Below are 23,203 nucleotides of genomic sequence, written 5' to 3'. Positions count from 1 at the left end.
ACTGAAATGTTACTCTGTAGCTGATTCAATAAGCCAACATACATTCAGTATGTTGGCTTATTGAATTTATTGAATTTGCTTTGGAAATGAAAAAATAGTTGATTTAACACTTTCTGACATTTCTGAACCTTCTATGTTAACTGTCACATCTATGTTATTTATAGCCTAAAGCACATTGAAATAACAGACAGTGATCGAAAGTGTTTTACAGACAGGCACATAAACATTTCAGGTCTCAAAAAAACTAAATAAATAAGAAGCCGAAAGGTGGATTTTGTTGCGTTGATGAATTATTGTGAAAATTAAAAGTGATTTAGTGGCCAGTAAAATGCATTCAAAGCTTGGCACTGGTTTAGCTCAGTGGGTTAGCAGGTGACCGTGTGCTGTATAGCATACAAGAGAGTAGGTAGGCCTGAGTCTGCCTGTGGCCCTTTGCTGCATGTCTTCCTCGCTCTCTCCCTGCTTTCCTGTCTATCTACACTATCTCTATCCAAAATAACCTTTAAAAATGTGTTCAGTATTTGCAAATTGATAATGATTAATCTCATAAGTCATGGCACACCCTACATAATGGACCTTTTATTTACTTGATATCAGATCGATACAAAACTTTATCCAATATCGCACAGCACTAGCATTGGGACCATTAAAAGTTTTAACAATGTATTCTCCTACTGCCTTAAAACTGCACAGCAATGCAAGTTCAACCTTTTGACCATTTTAAGTCCACTATTAAAGTACTCAAAACGGTCAAAAAAGTTGGAAGTCCATTCGATGATTCAAGACACAGCTTGTATCTGCCACCCTCCAGTAGTAAAAATGTTAAATCAAATAAACCAATCAACTACAGTGCAATTAGATCACATGACGATCATATACAGTATATGAAAAAAGAGGTAAAAATGTTTTCCAGGTCTTGAAAACTGGGAGTAATGATTGCACAAGGAAACATCAAATTATCTCTGATATGGAGTTACATGTTTAATAATAGGTTGCTGCTAGCCTTGGAAGCCTGCATCTCAGTATTTGAGGGTATTGTGGGTAACGTGCTTGTGTATGCAAGAGTGAGAGTGAAGGAGAATAAGGGGAAAAAATGTGAAAGAGATGAAAAATGTGTGTCTATATGTATGTGTGTGCGCCGTTAGTGTTTGCTTTGCAAGCAATAATTCATTGCTTGCAACGCAATTTGAGAAAAGACAGTTTATGTGGCAAAACATCCAACTTAGGCTATGTTTTCTTATATTACTGGATATTAAATCAAGTTTCTCTCGCACAGCTTACACAACAAAACCAGAAACCGCACACTAATGAGAAGAAACTTTGCGTATCTTCCTTTAAGGTTAGCATCAAGTCGAAGCTTGCCCAAGAGATGGGGAGTAAACATTTGGATGCATGACTGAAGAGTAATCGCAGAAAAATAGCTGCAGTAAATCAGTTCACCCATATGCTATCCTATAAAAACCCTTATACCATGTTTTTAAGAAGCCTTTAGGCTCACAGCTGTCTAAGTATGCTACTGTCGTGAACTCCTAACTACTGAAGTTGGTTATAGGTAGCAGCTCTGGCAGTAACAGTGAACAGCACCAGAGCAGAGGACAACTATGGAGATGAAAGATTTTACTTTGCTTTACCTTTAATGCAGACTGCATACTAGATCATCTTTGAGCTGTGAATGAATTACAGCATGTTTTCTGATATAATTGCATGAAATTCTTATTCTAAGTAGTGCAGTCTATGGGTGTGTGTTAACACAGTGCCATGAAGGAACGGCATCAGCAGCGATATCAGAGAAGTAATTGTTTCTGCCCATCAATGTGGGAAGAGCCATGAGGCTATTTTAAAGAATTTAGCCCATCGTTCCACAGTGAGACAGATTACTGACAACTTGAAAACATTCAAGACCATTGTGAACATTCCCGATAGTGGACTTTCCAGGAAATTTCCTCCAAGATCAGACAATGCAATGCTCAGAGAAACTGCAAAAAGATTATACCAAAGTACTGCAAGGCCATCTGTCTGACAGCTACAGCTTGACTCCAACAGGGAAATGATCACAATCACAGCAGCAAGTCTACAACAGAATGACTGAAAAAAGAAACAAATCAAGGTGTTGCAACGGCCCAGTCAAAGTCCAGACCTCAGCCTGGCTGAAATACTCTGCTGGGATCTCGAGAGAGCTGTGCATAAATGAATGACCACAAGCCTCAATGAGCTCAATGTTGCAAAGACGAGTGGCCAAGATTCCCCTGCAACTGTGACAGAAAACAATTATTACTGCTAAAGGTGCTTCTATAAGCTATTTTTCACACATTTGAGTTTACATTTTGGAGTTTTTGTTAAAAACTCAAACAAAATTTTTCTGTTTATCTGAGATTCAAACTTTTTTTTACAATGTCCTGATACATAAATCCTTAGAATTGAAAGAGGATGTACATCTTTTTTCACAGCTATATGAACTCGCTCACAAAAACAGTTGTTTTTACCTTCCAGTCTTCTTCTACCACTAAGATAACTGTCCTATAATTAAGAACCTAGTAAGTATTTTTAATAAGCTTATAATTCATAAGGACAAAAGCAGTGGTTAAAGAATAATAATCCTATAAAATGTGGGGACATTTTATTTGTATATCCAAAATATAGAATTTCTAGTGTGGCATTTTATCTCAGACAAACTGATATTATTTTCTACTTTATTTCACAATCAATTTTATTGCCAAAAACCCCCCAAATAAAAATCAAGTACTGACTTTTCAGCCTCTGATGAGCAGCTCAAGAGCAGCATCTTGTGTCTCAGAGACAAAACTGCAAGTCTTTAAGCTCATCATCAGAACTCCTCGACAGGTTTTAAAAGAAACTTTGCGCAATGTGAAAGACCAAAATAATAAAACACTACATCCATTAACAGAAAACATCTAGAGAACAGCACACAGTCCGTTGAGCTCCGAATATCACTTTTAATTAGCAGCTCCCTCCCACACGTGTGCACATACATACAAAGAGTCCACGGGTGATCCATGACGCACACTGATGAGACATGTCTGCATGTCTGGGGTGGTCTGAGCCCTCTCAACTGTGGCAGAGGTTTACATAAACCCCCAGCTTCTGGCAACAGACACAAAATGAGAGGGTGTTAAAGTAAATCTTCCCTCCCTCCCATAGAGCAAACACGCTCATACATCACACACGTATTTACACGTTTTAAATCATTAGCAGCAACTATAAACACTACAAACACTTTTCCCTCACTTTGCTGCCGTCATCAGATTCTTGCAGACAGGCAGCGAGGACACACAGAACACGATCCGAGAGCCAGTTAGTGGGGCCCGAGTTTGTGTGCCAGACGGGAGCTGCAGCCTCAGCTCGTCTGGTGCGTCTCGGTCTAATTGGTGTCTGCTTGCTGTCTTTCGCCACGTGCCGCCGTGCAATTGAGGGCAAAACAGCGCCAGCGCCTTAAAACCTCGCCCTCGTCCCCCTCCGCTTCCCATCGCTCCATCATCTATAGCATCGCACCGACGGAGCGGAGGAGAAGCTCATCCACTGCGCTTCAACCCTATCATTATCCCAGTGAGGTCATTCAGAAAAGCTGCTTGTGAGAAATACACTCATTTGCTTGTGGTTCGACCTGTAAAACCGAAGGCGCCACAAATCATAACCAAACAGCACAGAGCATGTTTTTAACATGGAGGAAATAAAAGTGCTGAGTGCTGCAGGGGTGGAGAGGAAAGAGGATGCTTCCCCCTGTTCTTTAATTCTGGTTCAAGATTTTCTTTTCACTCCTAGGTGAGCGGAGATGAGCTCTTGCTTGCTTTCCGTGCAATATTAATGATTTCATCAGTGATCAAATGACTGATGGCTTTATATTGTTCGGCAGATTTTCACATTTGGCTCTGCAGCAACAAGAAGATTAATCTCATAAATCACAGACTGACTTTTCCTCCCCCCCCCCCCAGACACACGTGTAACAAGACAATGCAGACGTTTCATTGGGGGACAATGTAACACCAAACCAAATGGTTGTCTTTAGTCAACTAGCACCCTGGCTCTCAGCCTGAGGCCTCCAGGCAATGTTTTCATCACAAGACCTTCATCGTTCACTATGGGGTCATAAATCTGGAAGCTTCAATACTCCACTGGGTCACCTTTCACTAAGATTTGGTTTGGGATTTACAAAGGAAGAAAAAAGGGGGGGAAAGGAATCCAGGAAATCTTCATGTCTGTTGTGGGAAGGCTACAATTTGCCTCGAGCACCAGATGCTGCTCAGTACAAGAGGTACATTTTCATTGTCAATTTCATTGTCCACAATTTCGTTGTACATGTACAGTACAATGACAATAAAGGGCTGTTCTATTATATTCTAGATATGGGTATTTTTATATATATGTGTGTCTGTGTTGTTTTATTTCTACTTCCAAAGGCATCTCGAATTCCTGTCGTTTCTGCAATGTCTGGTGAAAAAGAAAAATGCATGAGCAAAACCAGGGAGCTTTAGCCAATGCCCCAAATTTTACTGGTTCTTTAAGGTGATCAGGATACAACAACAACACATACACACTGAAAATTGTGTTCTTTTAAAAATCTAACTGTCTAACTAACAATCTAGCTGTTTTTTGTTGAATGATCTGGGAGAAATCATCTGCTTCTGAATGTGAGCCGGAACAGAGCGCTCATGATCGACTTCCTGAACATAAAAAGAAGTCCAGTTGCCTTCAGTTTAAGTGCTTAAGACTCAGATGCTATATAACCCGTGTCTGTCCTGGGACAGGATGTTCATGTACCATGGGCGTCCACATGTACAACAGGCTGAACAGGAAAGCCGACACAGAGGATGTATACAAGAAGGGGATCAGCAGGCTCCATTTCCTAAGCAAGCTGAGATTCTTCAACATGTTCAGCAAAATGAAGCTTTTCTATCACTCACTTGTTGTGAGTGCAGCGCACTTTACTGGGGTCTGCTGGGAAGGTAGCATCGGAGCTGGAGACACCAACAGACGGGATAACCCGAGCAGGATGGCTGGCTCTGTGACTGGCTGCAAACTGGACACTTTTAAAGCTGTAGCGGAGAGAAGGTCACTGAACAAACTTGCCTATTCATCACACTCACCGCCCTCTGCACCTCTTCCTGGACACGCTGCAGAGAGTTATTGCATGTGGTATAAAAGAGTTCCTGTATCTGAATCAGTGTGTTAAAGAAGGAGGTCCGCTGCCACAAGGACAGATACAGGAAATCTTTCATACCACGTGCAATAACTCTCAACAGCGGCACACATCTGTCTCGCAGAGATTCATCTGTCAGCGTTTTATTTCAACCCTGCTCTCTCACATCGTACGACACACACTGTGACACTTTATTGCACTCCGCTGTTTATTGCACATATTACTAGCACATGCCCGTGATACCCTATTGTTCAGGTCCGCTCATGCTGTTGGCAAACTGATGCACTTAATCACACTGAGAAAAAACAGAGGTGGAAGATGATGTTTAGAGAAATAAGTAGAAGCTAAATATGGGACTGATTGTACTTTTACGTGCAGGAAAATCTATGTGTGATTAAAGGACCCCATCAACCATCCACTGCCATCCACTCATCAGCCAACACTGTCCTCCCACAGAGTGAAAACTGGCATGCACGATCCTGCACTTTTTCAGTTTCTTAACAGGCATCTGTTTTATTCCCAGCCTGAATTTGTTTGGATGAGGTCTCTCTTAAAAAGAGGCCTAACCAGAGAACTGAAAAATAAAGATGATGAGAGGACAGTTACACACGTTGGAACAGATATCTCTAAGTGTCATCTGACCCATGCAATGGGAAGATAAATAAGATATCAGAGGTACAAATATAGTTTAATTGGTCCTCCTGGGACCTGAGCGAGGCAGTTTCTGCATGGCGGTGCCTTGAATCTGCCATGCATGTATACTAATGTGCCAGCTAGAGCCCTTTTTCTGAGTGTTGCTCCTCTGCATCTATATCTCTTTCCCACACGAGTAAACTTTAAGTCTCCACTGCTTTATGCCTGACTCATATTTAAGGTGTGTGCAAGTGTGAGAGCATCTGAAGGGGAGAGAAACGCAACCTAAAGAGATCCTTAAACTGTGTTTATTTGACGTTAAAGGCTTACCTCTGTGCTGTATAAAGGTTTGGTTTAAACTATGCCTTCTTGTGTTGCAAGCATTGTTCACTTTTCAGCTTGGAAGAGTGTCAGGGTCATTTTTCAATTTTGTGGTTTGTGAACAGATTACGTTCTCTCCCAGCGCTCCCTGAGAGCAAAAACTCTGTGAGCGCCTGAATGTGTTTGAAGGTCTACACGCATATACTGGATGGTCCCGATTTTCCCATGTTTAGACTTACGGTACTTACGGTACTTACACCAGTTCGCAGTTATTGGTTCTCAGCATGAACCAGAGGGAGACCACCGAGTTTAGGACCAAACCCGATGTCCATTACGCTTTAAGTCATCCAGCCAAAGAAGTCGATTTGAGAAGCATAAAATCTCTCATGGGTATGTAACTTGTGTAGAGACAAGCCTCAGGGCTTTTTGCCCTGCAGAAAAACTGCATTTAAATTACATTTTGGAAACAAAGGCTTTGTTATTTAAAGCAACTTAACCATAAGGTGAAAGACAATACTACAAAAGCTGAAAAATGCCTGAGCAAATCCAGGCCCCTTTTGTTAAAACTATTGCTGCACTCGATTGAGATTGACTTGGTGTAATAGAAGTTGTATTTAACAAGCTCACAAAGAAGATGGATCACACGATCCTTTATAAATCACTATTAATATCACCTTGGGTGGTATGCGTAAGTATTTGGAAATCGCAGCATGATTTTTAAAAGAACAGACCCTCCTCTTTCTATTAAATACTGTATTTAACTGATATTTCGTGCTGCAGAGAACATCACATCAAAAAGAAAGGTCCCTATTATAGAGACTTCTGCTGAATTATACTAAATTCATTTACTTTAGCATCTGGAAAAAAAATAAGATAAAAAAAAAGGAAAATATCCCTGTTACCACTATTTTTAAAGAATTTATATTATTAACTGAGGTTAAAGCTGGAAGCACTATTTCCCTAAAGAAAGCCGTAGCTAACGAGGGTAACATTTTGAACTGCATCTTTGCTGTTTAGCCCGCTGTGTGGTGGCTTCAGCTGTGGAAAATGTCTGAATAATAGTCTGTGCCCTCGTCACACTGGTCACTTGGACACTCAGCTATGTGTGGCTGCTGGTAGTCACTGTGAAATTGCTCGAAAGCATAGACGCCAGTCTGTGACGCCCTGATTCATTGGTTCAAGTGGTTCCATGGGGCTGTTTGATGATACGATGATGCATCAAAACCTCCTCGTGCATACAAACAAATTACCGCCAGTGCCTGTAGTTTACACTGGAAGACACTGATTTGTACACACACACTCACTAACTAACACCTCGGCGGTAGAGAAACATGAACCGTAAATAGAGAACATTTTTTCCGCACGTACTACTGAAACCAACACGTCTCAGTCACATTTTAGGATATCATGTGAGCAGCTTTAAAAAACAGTGAAACAAAATATTTTTGCTGTAATTTGGTATTCTGGAGGGAGTTTTATCTTAGTCTTAACTTGTGTTTCTTTTGGCAAAAATTAAACTTTCTTACATACAAGCAGAAAATGCACTGAATGAGGGTGTATTTGAACATCACATCACACCAAGGGATTCTTATCCAACAGCTGCTACTTTATGGCTCTGTGCAGTCTGTAACTACTTGACGATGGTAAATATCCCAATCAAAGGTTGTTTGATCCAATTTGCAGACCTCTCTGCATTCTGTTATGACTATCCAACCTGTGAATTTTAAATCGCAGTACGCAGTTCCAGTAATCCGCCCAGCTGTGCTGGCAGACCTGTGAGAACCAGAAGAGGACACGGCTTTCCGGAGAGGGAAATTGTGAGATATGTATGTTTGTTCTCCTGCTTTATTGTACATGTCCACCAACCAACAGAAAGAGTAATTAGAGCCCACATTAAAGACGCGGATAGGCTTTGGGTTGCAGGTTTCCCACTTCTTAAGGTAAACTCTGCTACATAGGTGGCAGGGATCCTTCAGCAGCAAGTAATTACTGCTGTAACTCAGGCTTACACTGTAGATTGGCTACATACTGCAGACTGACTGAGCCAAGTGCCCACTATAAGCAACTCATACAGAAGCTTACATTGGAGTGCTACAACACTTATTCCAGTTAGTAACTGCCATGTAGTAAGTCAGGAACTGCAAGGCGAAAAACAACTTGTCCCAGAGACAGTTTTATTTAACAGCAGCAAGATTTAGGGTGAAGGATTCACATCCAGAAGAAGAACTACCGTGTCCTTACTTGGCTAAAACACCCTAGATTTGAAAACTGTGGTAAAAATTTAATTTAGCTTATTACACTCCTATTTAAACAGAATGAAACCACATTCATGGCAAGGGCTTTTAATAATCTCGCCCACACGCCCAAACACACATCCAAAGCCAGAAAATGAAAGGCCTAATCGTAACAATCACCTCCACTTGGAGACAATTAGCGCACGCGGTGCCAAAACCCCCGAGTTAAGACATCCAAAAATTCCTGGATGAAACTCGCTGGCATCAACACGTCGCTATTGTGTGAGTGTTTCTGTTTGTGTCTGTGCATGCCTGCGTAAATGCAGACTGAATGTGGAGAAGAATACAAACATCTGCAGAAGGGAGTGCAACCTGAAATGTAAACAATTAGAAATCAATCACTCGTCCAGAAAATGTGTGCGTGCCTTCACACGCCAACGAGGAGCAGATACTGCGCAGAGGGCGAGGAGAGACGAGCGTGGGGGGTGGGGTGAAAGCTTAGTAGGAGAGGGAAGATTTTCCCATTAATCAAAGGCACAGTTCTGTGTGTTGGTGCTGAACGCTAAAAGGCGCCGAAATCACAAACACATGGATTCCTCGTAACGCATATGCACATGTCAGCATGCGAGCTACGGGACTACGCGACGGTACGCCGTGCGAGAGTCTCCCCAGATGGGAGTGCGAGTGCATCGGTAGCCAGCAACAGACACACCACTGGCTGCATGCAGTCCCACACACCCACATTTGTTATGTGGGTGTTGTGGTGAGGTCTTGTCCCTGGTGGTATTACCTCAGCAGCACCACTTCAGTACCCACAGCGCACGGATGTGAGACCACATCAAGCAGGGGGGATGCATTCGCTGTGGCACGGTCTGGGCCAAGGATTTACTGAACACATATGCTGATGGAACAAACACAGGGGTGAGAGAAAGATCCCTCATCCAAAGCCACGTGGCTTTACACCACATTCACCAGCACTCAGCACTTTCAGGCCTCCAAACAACCCTCGCAAGTGCCAAACACCAGTCAGCCAGCCAAAAGCGTACAAGTCCAGAAGGCACATGGCTTGTAACTCACTGCTTTCTTCTCAGCTTTTCTCTTGTTTTAAAGAAAATCAGCTCTAGTATTAAAGAAAAAAAAAGGATTCTTCTGGCTTGTCACAAACAAATTTCAACAAATTCAGGGTCTCTTTCGGACTCCCGGCTATGTGAAAACAAACATTTACATTTATGGCTAACTGGACTCACAACAGTAGTTATTTACTCACTGTTTGAAATCCAGGTTTTTCCAATCCAACTCGAGCATGGGCTGCTTCACATCGGGGCAGTGTTTTGATAAATAGTCAATCGCATGCAACGTGAACAGATCCAGAGGAGCTGATTTCTCTAACAACAAGTTTAATAATGAAGAAATGTGAGAGAATTATTTCACAACCGAGTGGTGAAACAAAGCGTGCTTTTCATTAGGGCTTGCACACAGACGAGGGGACTGTGCGAGAAATCCTTTTGCTGTCCTTTTGCTGCATGTAGTGAAATAACTCAGTTTAAGTCAATAAAAAGAAGCAAATGTTAAAAATATCAGCGCAGTGTGTCCAAGTGTAAAATTCTTTCCACTTTTATTACCATCATACCAAAGGTTAAATGGGGTGGGGATGGTGGTGTCCTTGGAGATTTGTTGCTTGTTTGTACAAATTGAGAACATCCCGGCAGAGACTCTGAAAATTCTGCAGTTTTTCTGTGGAACTGCGTAGCTGACACACAGCATCCTCTTTATCCAGTGAGACCTCACTTAGGTGAAAAGGTGGAGGAAATTCCATTTTGGCAGTAACATACTTTTACAATGTGCATATTAAAATTGACAGGGACATAAACCGGTGAGTTTCTGGGCAGCGAGTGGGCTCGCGCAAACATTTAAGTGTTTAGAAAGTGTAATCACTAAGTGCAGTAAAATGAAAAGTTAAAAGATAACTGCCAAAGCCATTACGTACTCTTGTGTGAGCCATAAGTTAATGTTAGGAGCCTGATGTCAGAAGTAGCTGTCAACTTATTAAACTCGCTTCCATCTTTAGTCTGACGTTGCTCCTGTCCTAACTGGATTAGGCAGGTTTTCCATAACCGGTTGGTAGAAAGCATCGCGTCCGCCTAACTCCATTTCAAGGAGCTGGCAAAGTGCGTTTTTCTCCGTTTGGCGAACAGCAATGCCTTTTGAGCGCTGAAACCCAAGCGACCACGGTCATTTCAACACATCCCTGTTGTGGAGCTTGACAACACTTGACCTTGGCATTAATTCTGCCCATTGCTCTGACTTGCTTAGTGTTGGTACACCAAACAGCACTTGCTGGACAGATCTTTAATTTGAACTGAGAAAAATTAGTCAAGTGCATGAACATTAGCCCAATATACAGTATAGTTTTACATTAATGAAGCTCATGATTAAGTTCAATAAGGAAGATCTAGGATCACTCATCTTAAGGCTTCGGTGTTCAGCTGCTAGTCTGTCAATTTTAATACTGACATCATGACTTTAGTCCAGGGGTGGGGAACTGCAGGCCTCAAGGGCCGGTGTCCTGCAGGTTTTAGATATCACCCTGGGTCAACACACCAACATGCTCAAATCAAATGATTATAGTTCATTACCAGGCCTCTGGAGAACTTCAAGACATGTTGAGGAGGTAATTTAGCCATTTAAATTTGCAGTGTTGGATCAAGGACACATCTAAAACCTGCAGGACACCGGCCCTTGAGGCCTGGAGTTCCCCCACTCCTCCTTTAGTCCAATCATCTTCTCCACCGCCTTATTTGAGCCAATCAGCCTCCACTCTCTGTGGTTTAAATCCCAGTGTCATTCTTCCATTCAGACTCTCATTCATGCCACCCACGTCCATCGCATCTCCGCCTCACCCGAGTTACTCAGAGCTCCACCCAAGCCTCAGTCTTCCTCTTCACCACCAGCATCTACATTGCGGGGGTTCTCCCCTAAATCCACCGCTGGGATTTCATTCTGCCATGATGGGTCATGGGAGTCTAATTGCCAAATGTATTAATTTAGATTTATCTAAAAGTGTTACCACTGTGGTCACACCAGGTAGTTTGTGTTTCCTCATGAGAAGTGAGGCAGGTGAGTGCTTATTACAAAAGCACACTAGAGAAGGTCATACTTTATTAAAATAACAATCTTAGTCAACTATTTTAAGATGATTTATAGTGATCTTTTTCATATGCGTGCTCAGGGTGCTTGCCCTGCCTGACAAAATATTGCATCATCCCAGCAGCACTTGAAACATGGTTCCATGCTCATGTGCAGGAGATATTACCTGGAGGCTTGGAAGGTTATGGGCATTGTTATATGCACTGGCTCAATTTAAGTAAATTTCATCACATCAAAAGCTCAGAAATTCCTGATCGCATTTAACTTGACAATGAAGTCAAAAAACCTTGAACGTAAACACCCTCTCTGTCAGCCAATTCTCGCATTAATGAAGACAAATGAAGGGTTTAATTGTGCAAGACGGTTGCCCTTTCCACCTGGCACAACATGCAAAACACAGCTGCCAAGTCAGCATGCAGCTGAGCAATGGGTTACTCTTTCTGTAAGCTGCTGCTGCCACAGCCACTGAGCGCTCTCCGTGCGTACCACCCAGACTGCCCCTTGGCCCTACAAGCCCAACCCCAATTACTGCGACCCCCGATACCCTGCCAAAAGGCGGAACCGCTCCAGCTCCTGTTCACTCTGAAGCTTCTCAAAAAGTGGGGAAAAAAACAACCCTGACAAATGCTGCCTGAGGTGCAATTGAGCATGTAAAGACATTAAGGCTTGAATTTCTTGGCGTGTGATGAATTGAGATAGACTGAGGGCAGACAGGAAGAGACATTTAACTTAAGATTTGATCAAAAGCAGCAATGAGTGCATCACAACCCACCAGAACAAAAAAAAAAAAAACCCACTTTACAAGGCAAACAAACAGTTTGTCAAAACTGCTTACTGGAAGTGTCCCAGTAAGCCATTATTGATAACACCAGGGCAATGGGCTGGGTCAGTTGGACTGTGCTCTTCTTGTTATGACAATTCAAAATGTCTCATGTGGAAAAGGTTAATCCAAGTACTTTGTATACTCTTTGCAAGGCACTTCTGCTCTTCTTCAGTATGAATTGTGTGTGCAGTGCACTTTAATTTCCTCTGGTATGGATATTTTTGGAAGGTATGGGTTCAAAATCTCATTTCTGAATGTAGTTTGCCGGATTTCCCTGTGTCTGCCGGGGTTATTTCCAGGCACTCTTCATTCTAGAGTCCAAAGGCATTTAAGGTGAATCAGTGACTCTCAAGTGGCAGTGGATGTGAGCCAGACAAAGCAGAGCGAATGAAGATGTGTGCGTAAACATGACTTGCAGTGTGAAGCACCGAGTGGTGTCCTGACAAGTAAAGAGGCAACCTTTGCTGACATGTTATCCACAAGTGCCGAGTTAGGAGCTAATATGACGTGTGCAGCATGTTCAGCTTGTCCTTACACTTTGAATTTGTCTGCCAATGTTAAAGAAGCAAAAGTGCTTTCATGCAGATAAACTCATAGTAAAGACACTCCTGCCAGCGACAACTTCACTAACACACAAACAAAGTATGAGGTGACATTTGCACACAAACACACACACTAACAGAGGGATCAGCTTTCAGTAATCTACTTTAAAGTTGCCTGCTGACAAGCTGATCGTATTTGGTGTCTAGACATAGCGGCTAAAGAGAAAACCGTGTGCTCCCTCCCTCTCTTTCTCTCTCCCTCCCTCCCGTCTGTTATTTTGACCAAAACAGCACAAAAACATACCAAATCCTGAATGCACTAAATGCTTTCAGATTGTGGCAGATCTGAACTGAAGGCAGGTCAGTTTAGCACTCGTGTGCACTTGTGAGCGTGGTTTGGGTTAGTCTTGCTAAAATAAGCATAGCTTATTGCATTAACCAAATGCTACTTCAAAGCATGCATGTACTGTTCAGCATCAATAATGCTATTAGAGATGTGCATGCAACACATGCCATGTGCACTAACCAAGCCCCGTGATATCACGAATGCTGTTTTTGTTAAGTGCACACTGTAGTCCAGAGAAGCATGACAACATTTCTGCATCTTGTTGACTTTGTAACTGGAATAAGTTTTCATTTATCATTTATATTACATAAATATATATTTATTTCTATATAAAAACCTGCATGTTGCTCTTTCACTCCACAAATGTCTTAAAGTAGGTTTAAAAAGAACAAGGAAAACAAAATAAATACAATATTATTCCCTTAAAAGTAAATAGTGTCCAATGAGTGCGCTGCTGTGGCAGAGGTTTACACTCTCAATGTGCTTAAAGTGTGTATTTTTAATAATTTGGAAAGTGTGTTCGCTGATGAGGGTTTTAGGAGGTGTTCCTGATGGTTTTGCATTTTCCTTGCATATGCCCAGACAACCTATCGATGATATTGTGAAAGTAGATGACTGAATGTTTCAAAATCCGATATGTTAAAATTATTTGCAGTTAAACAGGATTTACGTTATTTATTTGTGTTTTATTTTTTTGTATAAACGAGGTAAAAATGATACGTTTTCATCGTTTTGAAGGATTTTAGTGAGCCGCAGTTCTTTAAGCCTCAGCAGATCAAAGGAGCACGCAGGGAAAATAAAAACATTCGTGGCCAAACAAAGAGCGGGACTAGCCAGTGCTAGATTTATGAGCAGATTTTCTGTTTATCTTCACATTCTCACTCATTCAGTCTCATTACAAGGAAAAAACTCTTTCTCAGACTAAGCCGCCAACATTTCAGCCACCAGACCCCCTGCACACTTTGAATCAGGAACTTCTCAATCCCATAAATTTACTTAATATATGTTTATGAATGCTGACAGTGCTACAGTAAGCGCATGCCATCATATAATGAATATGGGTTAATTAACAAAGGTATGTTAGACCTCAGCTGTACGAGACAGCTCTATTCCATTGAAGTAGATCGCGCCGGGGCTGCCAGGAAAAACACTTTCCTTTGGAGAGAACAATTCATCTGCGGTTCTCTTGGGGGATAGGGTAAAGGGTGCTGGGGAGGTCAGTCACATTGCCCACCGACCAACCCTGGCATATAGTCGTGAAAGTTAAACGAGAGAGAAAGGGAATATACTTTAGAGGAGATCTGCCTCCTGGTTCACTTGCTAATTAAGCGGCATTTATCTTGGCGTTGAGTCAACCTTAATATTGAACCTAGATCCAACATAGAGCAGCGCCACAAGCACACAGAGACTGAAAACAGCTGAGTGCTGAAAGGAATCACAAGTATGGCTCCTGGGAGTCTGTGAGCTCCTCATCTGAAGACATATTAGCGTCATAAATTTAGCAAAACGCAGCATTTGTAACGTCAGTTTAAGAAATCCTCTATTTCTGTTCTGCTATTCAGTTAAGTAAGTAAAAAAAATATTTGTAGATTTTATACATACAGGTTAACTGCTGGTAAGGTCTGCTTTGGCCTTGAATGTTCTATAAAAGTCATTCTAGATCATGACAATTTCATTCTACTGGTCTGTCATCAGATTTTAAAGATTAACTGCAGCTTTCTATCATTTCATCTAAATAAGAGCCAGAAGCCCTTTTCCCACAGAGTTAAGTCATTCTATCTATTTACAGTAAACGTGGGGCTATCACTACCAAAGCACCTGTGTGCTGAATGTAACAAAAGTCATTCGAATGAAGCCTATAAAGAGCAGCTGAGGCTGGGATGGCACGAATACAGTATGTCAGAGTGGTTACATAAATACTCTTTGTATGATGTTTGGCTTGAAAATCATTTAAAAAGCGGTTCATACAAATTCAAACATTTGCTCGAGGTCAGTGCGTCATAAATCACACTGCTGTTTGGTTTCAGCGTGAAATCCAAACGCTGTAAAGATAGCCGTTTGTGGTTTCTAACTCCACTGTAAACATGTATAACAGCATCTGAATTCTTGACTCCTTATAGTTTCTTTTTCCCGTTAAATATTTCTCCGGCATATAAAAGAGCAAAGACAGACCAAATATAGTGACAAACGTAAATCATTTAAGGGCAGGCGGTATCTAAAGTTCACGTGAACATTACAAAGAAGGCGTGGTCAGAACCCTCCCAAAACTCAAAATGACCTTTGCCCTTTGCAGATCTGTAAGGCTATCCAGCACATGCAAGTTGTCAAACAAGTCCTCACGATCCTGCTTGAAAGCATGATGGCGAGTTCAAGCAGATCTTTTATTTCAAAAGAAATGTCACTCTGTTTGATTAGTGGTGAGCATCTGTTGAAGGCTGGTGAATATTCAATACGTTGAGGTCAGATGGTTATTTGCCGAGGCGTGGAAACACGTGTCTGAAGGACACAGAGGCACGTAAACCAGAAAAATGTGAGTAAAATCACGTCAACGACAAAACGTCCTCACAGAAAACACAAAAGCGCAACGTAAAAACTCACCTTGAGCTAACTCTTGGCGCTAACGTAATATAGTTAAAAAGCCTTCAATCACTTTTAAAAGATTGCTCTGTTATCACGACTAATCCCATCACTGAGGATGAGGATACACATCAATGCCTGCAACAACATCAGTTTGACACCTTCATACCTCCCTCCCCGACCGCTCAGATAAAACATCTGGGAGAGAGATCAGCTGACAAAAACTGCCACAGGCAGGAATCATGTGTCATCAAAGGTGATGGCAGAGCGCGAGGAATGCGATGGGGCACCCCACCCTCGAACACGCAACAAGTGTTAGTGCGTTTGCTGCCCTGTTTTGCATCAAGCTGGGTCAGCCTGCAGTCAGATTACACCTCCTCTCCCAAGGTCCCACAATCATCATTCACTTGCATTCATTACTGAGGTGTAACATAGATGATTTTTCACTCCTCTGCTGCGAAGTGTTATGTAAACACACTGCGATAGATTTATTGGCTGTTTTAGTTTTATCTGACATCTCGATTTATTTAAATGCGAGTTCTAAGGAAAGGAGAATTGGATATTTGAAGTTTATGTTTGAAATTAAAAAGCAGGAATGTGGGAATTCGGTAATAACCAGCTAGAACCCCCCTAAGGTCATCTGGAAGATGCTGCCTTGGTTATTCCCTGGGTCCCCAGACATGTTAAGGGAAGCTGCTTTTACCTTTTATGCTGTGCTCCTGCTTTGTGTGGCACATTGTGTTTTCACCTGCAATAAAATGTGCTATACATATTAAGTTTTTGCTAACAGAGATGAACGGCGAGGCTTTTAAACTTACCGGGTCTTCTGGTTTTTGGCCGCCATCATGCAGAGGCTCTTCAGCAAGGTGATCTCGCCGAATCAGCGTGAATTCCCTGATGAACACTGCATCTCCATTGTTGGCCCACACGGCAATCTGAAGAAACAAAGCCACAGCAGCAAAAGCCTAAATTAAAAGATCAACAGATCTGTAGCAGGCAACTGTTAACAGAGGGGGCAGCACTGGTAAGACAATTTATGGATGCAAGAATGCTTTAAATGAAATTCTCGTCACATCAGCAGAGTCTGACACATGCCCCAACTCCACCTTACGGTGTGGGAACAAGAACAGCTGCGTCCCAAAGTGTCAACAATCATAGCTATTTGTAATGGTAGCTGACGGTTGCGCAACTTTTACATAATCGTACACGGTTCACACTGCAATTACACATGATTGCAGAGGTGTGAAGGCAGGGCAGGGTGTTAATGGAAGCCTTTTGAGAGCATGTTTGCAGTGATGTGATGCAGCTGAAGGAGGCAGTTGCAGGTTATTATCAAACTGTGCAACAACTGTGCAACAAGTTGTTGTCCCTCTGGAACAATGATGAGATTTTTTTTTAATTAGGTAACACTGTTGCTCTTGCTGGGCCTCCTGAGGTCTGTTTTTTCTTTTCTTTTTGGTTTCTTCTCTCAACCACACATCCCTCCTGATGATGGGAATCATTACAGGCTCTGGAGGAATTCACAGCACAGGAGATCTGATATCACAAGATGTAGTAACCCACATCTTCAGTCAGGAGAGACTGGTGGGGGTGAGGGGTATGTTGGATAGGGCCCATTAGCAGCACAGCAGGGCCCGCATTCTGAAAGACGTGCAGATTCACTGAACGGGGGCCTTCAGCTGCTATCCTTGGGTCATAAACAGCCCTGTAATAACCCGGGTCAACTGCCTGCCTCCCGGGCCTGTGCTAAGGCAGCACGATGCAGGGCTGTGCATGTGGGTTTGGGGCACTTGAGGCTCAATGTAGGGGGTTGTAGAATTTTTTTGCTGAGGCGAAAAAAGCGCTGCTAAGCAACTGAAGCAAAACTTAGACTGGCTCTGTGTGGGAAAGAGCCGCAGAATGTGCTCTCAAATAAGACAAATCAAATCTGGTGTAAAGCCCCACACTCAGCACCGCTTAGCTGCAGTCACTTAGACTGTGGGGGGCTTCTGTAACAACTCATAAGTCACAGTGTGGCCAAAAGCCTCCTTGGATGACAGAGACCATAATGCACAGGCTTGCTTTTGTTGGTTATGGAACTGAAGATGTGGCAGCTGTTGGGCCAAGTGTAACACTTCGGTTTATACGTGTCTGAAGATGAACAAAAATAAACATTTTACTTTAGACTGTTTATAATTATTCCAAAGTGGTTGCATGTGGGAGTCTGCAAATCCAGAAGGAGACAAATGAGTGTGAAGACTCACTTGTTAGAAAGTGGTAAAACATGCTGCTGGAAATTTCCAACAGTGCCTCAACAGTTTGAATATCTAAGATCTGTTATGTCTACGCAAGTGAATTCAGCACATTTTAACATCCACCCATTCATTTTCTTCCACTTATCCAGTTCAGGGTCATAGGGGCTAGAGCCCAGCTGTCATAGGGTGACTGGCAGCGTGCACCCTGGACAGTTTGCTCGTCTGATATTTGAAACCAAATAACTGATATGGAAACCTCCAAAACAGTCTATTTCTGAGCATATAAATATCACGCAGGATCTCTGGTCATATGACTAATGTTGTATCCTTTCTGCTACCGATGCTGAAAAGTAAATGTTGAAGAACCACGCACTATACCAGAGGCTGAGCAAATACCCAGTAAGTCAAGCGTGCAAACATTAAGAAGCTCTGCTGATGTGCGTGTCAGCTAACACTCCCCAAAAACAACTTAACTGAAAATGAAGGCCGTGCAGACAATGCAACAACTGTTCCTTCTTAAAACAGACCCCAAACCACAGAAACGACCTTATTGCTATTTTGTAAAACCAGTAAATAACTGACACTGCCTCTGGATTGGCAGACTGGAGTAATGGTTCCCATCTTTAAGAAGAGGGACCAGAGGAGGTGCTCCAACTACAGGGGGACAACTTTCCTTAGCCTTGCTGATCTATGCTAGGGTATTAAAGAGGAGAGTTTGTCAACCCTTGGATGCAGGAAGAACAATGCTGGTCACGGAAAACTGGAGCCGCACTTAAGAAATTGGGCATACATGCAGCAGAAATGAGCTTTCTCCAAAGGATGACTGGCCTCTCCCTTAGAGATAGGGTGAGGAGTTATTCGAGAGGGACTCGGAGCCACTGCTCCTCCACATTGAAAGGAGCCAGTTGAAGTGGTTTGGGCATCTGACAAGGATGCCTCCTGGGCGTCTGCTAGTTGAAGTGTTCCAAGTATGTTTGACTGGGAAGCATCCCTGGGGCAGACGGAGGACACACTGGAGAGATTATATCTTTTGGCTAGCCTGGGAATGTCTCGGTGTTCCCCCAGACGGGAGGAAATGAGGAGGTAAATAGGGAGAGGGAGGTCTGTGGTGCTTAAGCTGCTGCCCCCATGATCTCTTTGGATAAGAGGAAGAAAATGGACAGATGGATGGTCCCAATTGGGGAATAACAGATGATGAAGCAAAGCCTAATTTGGTGTGTTTCTATCCTATGATAGGCTAAAAATCTAACTTTAACCTTTAACTTTAAAGATCTATGAGTATTCAAGTGTTTTTCATCCACCTGTGACATACAGTTAAGCCCAAAATTATTCATACCCCTGGCAAATTTTGACTTAAAGTTACTTTTATTCAACTAGCAAGTTATTTTTTGACTGGAAATGACACAGGCGTCTCACAAAAGATAATAAGATGATGTACAAGACGCATCATTGTGGAAAAAAATATTTCTCAGCTTTTATTTACATTTGAGCAAAAAGTATGATGTCCAGAATTATTCATACCCTTTACAAACTGTCACAGTCTTTGGGGAAATCCAAAGTTCCATACCATTCCAAATAGTCAAAGCTGTTCTAAAGCATCCTAATTACCCTGATTAATTGGAAATAGCTGTTTTAATCAACTCAACAGGTGAAAAACAGCAGCTCTCTGCAGGTGGTTTGTGGACAGTCATGGCTAAGACAAAGGAACTCAGTGAGGACCTGCAGCTGTGCATTGTGGCTGCTCACAAGTGAGGAATGGGCTACAAGGCCATATCCAAATGTTTTCAAGTTCCAGTGGCTACAGTGCAAAGTATTATTAAAAAATACAAGATGTTCCGCACTGTGGAAAATCTCAGAGGACGTTGTCGGAAGCCAAAAGTGAAACCTGTGCTGGCCAGGAGAATAGTGAGAGAGGTGAAAAAGAATCCAAGGATCACCACCAAGGCCATTCTGGTGAATCTGGGCTCTGCTGGTGGCAATGTCTCAAGGCAGACAGTCCAACGGACACTGTTGGGTTCCACGGATGCAGACCAAGGAAAACGCCACTTCTCCAGGCACTTCTAAGGCATGCAAAAGCTCATTTGGCCTTTGCAAATGCTCATCTGGACAAAGAAGAAGGTTTCTGGTCTTCAGTGTTATGGTCAGATGAAACAAAAATTGAATTATTTGGTCACAATGATGTTGCCTTCATTTGGCATAAAAATGGAGAAGCCTTCAACCCAAAGAACACCATCCCCACTGTCAAACATGGTGGTGGGAACCTAATGCTTTGGGGGTGTTTTTTAGCCAATGGACCATGGAACCTAATCACAGTAAACAGCACCATGAAAAAAGAGCAATACATGAAGATTCTCAACAACAACATCAGGCAGTCTGCAGAAAAACTTGGCCTTGGGAACCCGTGGACATTTTAGCACGACAATGACCCAAAACATACAGCAAACGTGGTGAAGAAATGGTTAGCAGACAACAACATTAACGTTTTGCAGTGGCCTAACCAGAGTCCTGACTTGAATCCAATTGAGAATCTGTGGAGGGAGCTAAAGATCAGGGTGATGGCGAGAAGACCCTCCAACCTGAAAGATTTGGAGCTCATTGCTAAAGATGAATGGGCAAAAATGCCTGTGGAGACATGCAAAAAGCTGGTCTGCAATTATAGGAAGCGTTTGATTGCTGTAATAGCCAATAAAGGCTTTTCTATTGATTATTGAGAAGGGTATGAATAATTCTGGACATGATACTTTTTGCTAAAATATAAATAAAACCTGAGAAATATTTTTTTTCCACAATGATGCCTCTTGTACATCGTCTTATTATCTTTGGGGAGACACCTGTGTCATTTCTGCTCAAAAAAGAACTTGCTTGTTGAACAAAAGTAACTTTAAGTCAAAATTTGGCAGGGGTATGAATAATTATGGGCTTAACTGTATCAGTGGGTGATGTCAGGGTGGCTACTTCATTTGTTAATATATTTTATGGATATTTTTCAAATAAATTAATATAAACAGACCTAAAAATGGCTTACACTCAACAGAGTACACAAACATGACTCCGCTAATGTTGCTCCGTGTTGGCCAAATATGGGAAATAATGAGTGTGTTAGATCTTTGACATGCACAAATGTGCCCGTTTATTTAAATGTGCACGAGAGACGTTAAAAAATGTACACTTAAAGTTTGAAGTTTGGAGCCAACTCCAACTGGTATTCGAATATCTAAATCTGCATTTGAGTTTAAATGCGGTGTGTGTATGCGCGCGCGTCAATGTCACAAAGAGCAAGGGTGAAAGTAAAGCAGGGAGCCAAGATGGTGATTCATTAACCTCCAAGGCGAGTTAGATTTCAAAGAGCACGTCTCGACCAAGGAAGAGGAGAGGAAGTGAACTCGGGGGCAAGTTGGGTCTTCAAAAGCACATAATCAACAGTAATAACATCCAACCTGATTTTATAATTGAGCTTTCCTATAACGTGGTGCCAGCTTCCACTGTTTGGGTGGAAACGATGAAAAACGAGTGACTTTAGCCATGCTACACTAGACCAAAACCTAGACTTCTGTTTCATGCACTGGTGCCTTTGATTAATAAGATTCCTTCCAATGTTTAGATAAGGAACCCCCTCACCCCCTTTTAAAGACTTGCTGCTGTCTGAATAAAACCTAAGAGGAAAAGATATTTTTGCTAATCCACTTTCAGAGGGGTTTATGTGAGCTTTCATTTAACACATCTTGGAGGAGGAAACACTGTGGCCTTATTTTCCTCCCTTTCTCTACTCTTCTTTCATAAGCAAAAAAACCAGCATGCCCTTTTTCTCATCTGAGGATTTTCACCATATCCGTCCCTGCCCGCCCACACATCAGCTAGTTAGAAGATTTTTTTAAGCATGAGATTATGAGTGCTTAGCAATGTATCAATTACACATCAGGGTTTCAGAACTGATGAAAGTAACTCATAAAAAATGCTGAGACTTGGCACACCTCAGGTTACAAGACACCCCTTAATGTACTGTAAGATTAAAAGGAAAAAACAACCCGCCTGGTTATAACTTTCACTTGAACCATTCACACAGGAAACCTTAAATGTAACAGTTCATGACTAAGCTTTGCGAGAAAACTAAGTAAAATTGAAGCACTACTTTCATCACATTCTCTGATTCCTGATGGATTATTTAGTTATCTAATATTCTTCCTCAGGCAGCCTTTGAAGTTGTACCATCTCCCCAGTTTCTCTGCCAGATTTCACTCAACTTGATTTACTAGTGTCTGTCTCCCAAGTGCAGTCTGTCCTAAGAACAAGAAGAGAAGAAGGGCAAGGAGCTCAACTTGCTGTAATCTTCAACTCCCACCACTTTTCATCTGGAACAGCATTAGGAATGAGAAGCCTCAGGAGACGGAGAGGAAAAAAAATCATCAATCTCTGATTGATGAAAAATTTTCCTGGCACTGTCACATCCCTTTGCGTGCGGGTCTGTGTGTCCCACTTGTTAACGTCTGCTAACGATGCACAGCACCTTCACGGTGATGCACTTTATTTCTATGACACTTTAAAGTCGTCGTGAAGCAGCCTGCTTTACTTACAATCTGGTGCATTTCCTGTTGAAACAGGATACTATAGAACAGTGCAGGAAGAGATTAGTTGAAAATGTAAACAGAATTCAACACAGTCACACGGCGGCCATTTGCCTCGCTAGGGTCTCGCTAAAGGGAAGCTCAAATGTTATTACTAGAATAATGTTGCAGCTCCATTCCAGGTGGGAAATCAAATAATGTGGATAAATCAGAAATATCACACACTCTCGAGGTTACTCAACAACTGAAGAGACAATACATAGAAAAGTAGAGGGGCGTACTGGTCAGTTAGCTAATGTTAGACAACGGCTACACTTAGCATTCAAACATTTTCTAGCTAGCTTTGCTGCTAAGAGGTGTTAGAGTAAAGGTGTAAATCGAATCTGAACTATCAAGTTTGGACATAGTTTAGATGCATTTAAGTGTTGAAGTAACTAATGCTGGATTCACTCATTCTGGCAATATCACATTAGCTAACTTTGAAAATGTTCTGGGTAAGCTAGTAATATTACGCAACATTAAACTCACTGGAAGACATACACTCAACAGCAACTTTATTAAGTACACCTGTTCAGCTGCTTGCTATCATAAATATCGGCTGTGACTGTCTAACTAATGGGAGGGCAACA

At 42.1% G+C, this 23,203-nt stretch overlaps 1 protein-coding gene across 3 annotated transcripts in view; it reads right to left on the bottom strand.

Annotated features, from left to right (window-relative positions):
* The window catches only part of LOC116332910 (ADAMTS-like protein 1), a 103,360-nt gene that overhangs the window by 48,253 nt on the left and 31,904 nt on the right, over positions 1 to 23,203 (bottom strand). For all 3 annotated transcript variants that reach the window (XM_039609462.1, XM_039609459.1, XM_039609458.1), the window contains exon 2: positions 16,597 to 16,713. In XM_039609462.1, coding sequence (XP_039465396.1) covers positions 16,597 to 16,713 — 117 coding nt within the window. The remainder of the gene's footprint in view (positions 1 to 16,596; positions 16,714 to 23,203) is intronic.

This window comes from Oreochromis aureus, linkage group 3 (assembly GCF_013358895.1).
Source record: "Oreochromis aureus strain Israel breed Guangdong linkage group 3, ZZ_aureus, whole genome shotgun sequence".
Taxonomy (NCBI): Eukaryota; Metazoa; Chordata; class Actinopteri; order Cichliformes; family Cichlidae; genus Oreochromis; species Oreochromis aureus.
This window is presented reverse-complemented; position numbering and strand designations above follow the sequence as displayed.